A 6500-nucleotide genomic window follows, 5' to 3' on the forward strand; every position below is an offset into this window, starting at 1 on the left:
GTGTTCTCTACCGCAGGGGTGGCTAGGAGGGGGTTGCTTAGAGTCAGGACTGCTTTGCACAAGTACTGTACATTAGCAGTCATACTGTACCTGTATTGACTGGCGCAAATCACTGTCCTTACAAATTCATTGTTGTAACCCAGGCTGTGGTTAACATTCTGGGAGATTTGACTTAATGTACTATGCAGGCTATTAGGATATAAGAACTGCAATTTGGAGACTCCTGCAATATCCGTGAGGGTAGGCAACTACTGTATGAACCATCAGAATATGTGTGGAGAGGAATTACCCTCCACTGCATAAAGGAAGCACTCAGTACAATTGCGCACAGGGCCATCTTAACAGCAGTGTGGGCCCCTGGGCACAGCAATACATTAGGGCCCCTACCCATCCTACATGGGTGGCGGTGCTATCAGCAGCAGCTTTGATGTCCCGCGGGCGGTAGGGGGTGTTCTGTCTTCCGCTCAGCATGTAGGACCTGGAGCAGTAATTTTTGCTAATTACTCCTTTACTGCATAGACGGGGTGGGAGGGAGGGAGAACACTAAACTGTAGAAGGTGGTATTGGGCTGAATGAAGGGGCCCAGGTACATGACTTCCAGGGTGGTATGGGGTGTTTAATACATAAGGGAGGGGTCGATAGTGGAGTGGGCTTAATTTTCATCATTTTCTGGTGAGAGAGCAGCTTGCTTGACTGCAGGTATCTCAAGTTCCTGGAAAAAGATTTCTTAGCTTTGAATGGGATAAAAAATTAGAGTGTCTTACCTGTCAGGAGGAAATGGGGACATGGGGATCAGAGTACAGGAGCCAGAGCAATCCACCAACAAATATATAAAACTGCATATTAGGCGTGTGGAGCTTGAGCAGGGACCCGCTGCTTGAAGGCTGATATCTCTGGTTCTGGGCATAATAGAGACAAACTGCAAGTGTCCACCAAAAGTGGAGAGTCCAATCTTTTGAAATATACCCTCAGAAAAACTCTAAGCCATACAGAGCCAGAGATATCTGGCTGGGAAGAGCAATTAACAGGTTTGGATGGGGACCACTGCTTTCAAGTCGGATATCTCTAGTTCCCTAGGGCCGATTTTCAAAAATCTGGTACCCCTTGAAACAGGGGACCCTCAGCTATCAGCCTAGGGCCCTTATACTCCTGGTGCCCTTGGGCAAGAGCCCATTGAGCCCATACGAAAAGACAGCCCTGATTGTGCAAAGTTCTAAAATGCTTTTTTATTGCATAAAATAATTAAAAACAAATACACACATCATTTATATCCGTGTAACATACACTCTTATACTGAAAAATGTAAGCACAATTTTGACTTGAATATTAATACAGTAATGTACAGTACCTAAAAAAATAAATTGCAGTACAGTATGCAGCTTAGACAAATCACTTTTCTCCATATGGGTGCTTATTAGAATTCATGTTACTCTAAAACAGGAAAGGTACTGTATACAGTACTAGTGCTGTATGAGAAACTAATGTCCAAGACTCTTGTGGGTGCATAGCCCCTCTGAGTTTGAGAACCTGGTACAAGCATACTCCTTTGTCCCTGCTGTTGCCTGACCTGGCTGCTGTGTCCACTAATTGCTGACATCACAATACATGTCTGCCGAGTTGTGACATCATGCATGACACATTGTTAGTCAGGGGGAGATAGGCTATAGGCCTTACCAGGAAGGATCCTGGTAGACTGATTTGTCTGTGTGGCCTGTTTTTGGATTTGCCATGTGGCCCCAGCCCACATATGACAGGAGGCCCACCCACCACACTCAGTACACTGCATTGTCCCGATTCATGGCTTCGCGGTACGTTATACTGTGCCTCTTGTGCTGCCTATGTTGGAACACTTCTAGACAATAGTACAGGGCCACTTTTATTTCCCAATCTGCCCCTCAGACACACCGGCAGCAAAGACACAAGAAAAGCTGCCTTTGCGTACAATCAGGCCCTATATGGCAATTACCCATTGTCAGGATGGGTGAATTATTGTTGTTAGTGTTTTTTACCAAAATGAAGTATACGGTACAGCTCAGTAAATACAGTAATGTACAGTAAAGCTACTATACATAAGTCAATAGCAAGATACTGTACAGTCTTACTGTAATGGTGTGATACAGTACTTTACTATACACAGCAAATTCAGGAATTAATGTACTGTACTTTAGAAATACTGTACTGTCTCACTGAGCTTGCAGTACAGCACTGTACCCAGAAAGACTAAAAATCTGAATACAGTGTAACCCTTTAGGGTATCAGAGCCATATGTCCCATGTATTAGATTTATTAATATGAAAGTCCATATATATATATATATATATATATATATATATATATATATATATTAACCATAGGATTTATATTGAGCAGTTACAGTAAATTAATTTATAGTGCTGTTATCATATCTGTGAACAATGGAGCTGGGGGAGCAGCATGAATACCAGGGCACTTGAGGGCATGAAGAGACTGTTCTAGAAACCCTCATGGCTAGACTGTGGAGGCACGCATGCTGGACCCCCACGGTGAGGAGGCTCGCATGCTGGACCCCCCACGGTGATCTCGCTAGAAAAAGGACAGTTGAAGAGAGATTGAGAGAGAGTGAGGTGAGGCAGCTGAGGAAGGAGACTGAGAGCCGGCTGACGGGACGGACCCCAGCTCTAATCTGCTGAGAGCAGCTGTGATAGAGAAGGAGAGAGACGGAGAGCAGTCTGACGTGACGGACCCAGCGCTAATTAGCCAGGAGCAGCGGTGATCGAGAGGGAGCGGGGACGAGAGAGAGAGTCTCTGGCTAAGTGATTACCTGAAAGGAAGGTGAAGTGACCTCTGCGGGCAGATAGTATGTGGGACACTGCATAGTGACAGGCACCCTCCAGAGCTGTTGCTAGGTACAGGCTGGATATGCGGTCCGAAATTGATTTCCCAATCAGTGCATCAGAGGAGGAATCAGGGGAAGTGCTATAGAGAGCATCCTGAAGTGGCTACCTTAATTGTACATAACCTATACAACCCATCCATTAAGCTGTCAGGAGCACTGTAATACTGTAAGGCATCAGCACTGTCTCAGTGTGTATATAAACCTCATCCATGCTGGCATAATTTGTCAAAAGGCTATCGTTATATGTCTTAAATAATAAAGGCAGTCAGGCCAGGTATACTCCTGATTGAAAATTATTACCCCCGGGTGAAAAGCCATTCAGCTATACGTTTTGGACTATGTAACTACTGAATGAAGATTAGAGGGGGTAGTGTTACTACTTTGGAACTGGCCTGTATAGAGTATCCTGAGGCATCACAGTGACTGTCAGCTGCTACATTCCTAGCAAGTTATTTACATACGGTGACTAACTGGATCTGAGACATGAGAGACGTGTGGATATTTAATTACTCTAAATTCCACTCACCATAGTCCAAGTAATTTGCCTGACAATACTTAAAGCAACGCAGACTGGCATTTATTCTATATTGTTACACACACTTGAATAAGAATACTCTAATCTACTCAGTTTGTATAGAGAGAAGATAATCTATAGTAGTATCATATCTACTACACTATATCTAACTTCTACCAGATCCTAAGTGGAAGGAAACAAGTTTATATCTACCACAAAGAGAAATCCCACAGACTGAAGCACAGTCACTCCATAATTTGACAAGGGACCTTCCATCACCCGGGAGCATCACTAGGAATATAATTTTCATCAGCCCTTCTCAAGTGCCTTAATTACTCTGCTCCTATTATCACTTTCTCCCGTGGTATCAGACTGATAGTCCAGATATTCAATGTATGATTATATAGTTAGGCAGTTATTGGGAATATAGCTGATGGTGCACCATAGTATAATTTGTATGATATAAGCTATAAATATATAAAAGTAATATTTTTATCAACCCGGGTCAATAGTCTTATAGACTATTGGATAGTTACAGTTTTTTGTATTGCATGCAGTTAATTTATGTCAATAGAGATCAACTGTGATGAACAATTCAAAATTGATGACTACCCTCAACGCATATGAAAGGTACGATGTGTTCAATGTACTCTATTTGAATTGTTATTAAGTAAACCCATATATACTTACCAGTGAAATAGTCTTTTTCGTGGAGTTGTAATCTAAAATAAAAAAGGAAAGAAGGTAATTTCATTAATCACTCAGTCATACTAGTGGGGACTGTCAAGGGAAACAGAGATATAATATAGATAGTATTGGGATATATAAACTATAATATATAGGCGTTCTCAAGCTCGCCTGGAAAATCATCCAAATAGCTTGGGTGGAGGCACACTCGACTAGTTCACGGTAACCCATCATCAGTTCCAGGGTTACATTATGGAGGCACTGCTGAGATCCGAGATATCAGGGGAGCGGGGTGCGATGACTGAATTACGGATACTTGAAGAAGTGACCAGTGCCGATATTTTTAAGTGGTGTCGGGAAAAGGGGGTGGACCCCCTATGTAGTTTTGGATTATGGGGAAATCTGTCTGGGGTGAGTGACGAAGCAACTTTACGAGTGGTGGCTAACATGTATGATGTTAGTCAGCCCTGCCTAGTAGATAGGTGGAGAGGATCTAATGGTGATACATTTGCTTTTTTGGTCAGCAACCGGCATTCATTAGATCGAACCTTAATACCAATCCGAGTGGTAGTGGGAGATGCTCCTGGTTGGAAGATTCAAGTGATATGGCCAGATGGGAATGACTGTATGGATGAAGAAGCAACCTCTGGGGGAGACTCCGGGACAGGTGCGCATGCCATCGGGAAGTGTATGACTACAGTTGGGGTGGAAGCAGGAGGTTCAGAGAATAAAGATGGAACCGTGGGAACCGGGGTTGATGTAGTGGTGGATAAGATGGTCAGCCAGCTAGAACGATGGCACTATGAAGGGGGCTATCGTCGATTGAGGATGTTCTCCGGGATTATTCCTGTGCCGGTGGGTGAAGAAACCTATGACACCTGGCGGGAGACGGCTGTTCAACATTCGGAAGAATGGCAGTGTCCGGAACATGTAAAAAGACAACGAATAGTGGAAAGTCTCCGAGGTCCAGCAATGGGGGTGATTCAGGCTACTAGGAGGAGCAAGCCAACAGCTACCTTAAAAGATTATATTGAGGCCCTGGACTTTTCCTTTGGTACCCTAGAAGATGTAGGGGATTTGATGGCAAGACTACACCGAACTTACCAAGAGCCCGGAGAAACGTTGACCCAGTACATATATAGGGTTGATAGATTGATCTACAAAATTGTAGACAAAGGTGGAATAACTAAAGCCTCCGTAGATGAGAGTCGCATGAGGCAAGTGCTAAAAGGGGCGTTGACCAACAACCCAGTGGCCCAACGATTAAGATGCGTTCGGACTTCGGGGCCTCCACCCACGTTAAATTAATTAGTGAAAGAGGTCAAGCTGGAGGAAGTCCAAATAGAAAATAGAGAGAGTACTATCAAGAAAGTAAAAGTGGTATTGCCCACTCCGGCCTCCTCTACCGCAGATGATAGATTATTTAAATTGCTCGAAGAGCAGAACAAGAAAATAGATCAATTGATTGCCCTACAGACCCACGCCAACTCTGGTCAGTATTGGCCTCCACGAACAGAAAGAAGAATGACTCGAGGAGGGGGAGGTCGACCCCCTATTACTTGTTATAGTTGTGGACAGATAGGTCATCGATCATTTGAGTGTACCAATCTCGGGTCAGGACGACGAGGGAATTATTCTAACCCTACTAATTCTGAAAGGGTGGGGATTAATCAAGTGGAAAACTCCAATGGGAGTACTGTGACCCCCTCACAGACTCCCCAATTCTAAATATTTATGCAATGGGGAGTGCCCAGTGGGCTGACAACATCCCAGAAAGCCTCATGGGACAAGCACCACTGGTGAAAGCCATGATCAACGGACAAGACTGTATTATTTTAATGGATAGTGGATCCCAAGTATCTATCGTCTTTGAATCCTGGTACCGGGACCATTTGTCTGATGTCCCTATACTACCCCTCCATGGACTGACTGTCTGGGGTCTCAGCGAGCAGAAATACCCTTACTTGGGGTATATAGCTACCCAAATTACCTTCGAGCCCGGACTGATCTCACCGAATGACACTGTGCCATTCATTGCATTAGTATGTCCTGATTCACCTGGGGATAATGGGCAGCTCTCGGCGATTGTTGGAACCAACACTAACATGTTCCGAAATCTTCAAAGGTGGTGTGAGAAGCAAGATAAGGACTGTCCGGTGTCAGTTACCCTTTCCCCTAGGCACAATGGACTCCGATGTCATTTTGTCGAGGGTCAGTGGATGGACGAAGTGATGGGAGCAGATGGTGAAGATATGCCTCCACCATCAGTTGTCGATTTGGAATCATGTTTTCAGGGAAGTGATCTTGATGGGAAAGATAAACAGCAGTTATTGGAATCTCTCTTGAAGAGAGAGGCGGTCTTTTCAAAACATGAATGGGATTTAGGAACAGCCTCAGGGGTAGAGCACCATATCAAATTGACTG

General features: G+C 44.2%; 1 protein-coding gene across 1 annotated transcript; it reads left to right on the forward strand.

Moving 5' to 3' along the window:
* The first annotated feature begins 4373 nt into the window (after positions 1–4373).
* LOC134968707 (paraneoplastic antigen Ma1 homolog) lies at positions 4374–5384 on the forward strand. Its single transcript, XM_063944213.1, has one exon. The coding sequence runs from the start codon at positions 4374–4376 to the stop codon at positions 5382–5384; it is 1011 nt and encodes a 336-aa protein (XP_063800283.1).
* Positions 5385–6500: the final 1116 nt, after the last annotated feature.

The sequence above is a fragment of the Pseudophryne corroboree genome, chromosome 11 (assembly GCF_028390025.1).
Source record: "Pseudophryne corroboree isolate aPseCor3 chromosome 11, aPseCor3.hap2, whole genome shotgun sequence".
Lineage (NCBI taxonomy): Eukaryota > Metazoa > Chordata > Amphibia > Anura > Myobatrachidae > Pseudophryne > Pseudophryne corroboree.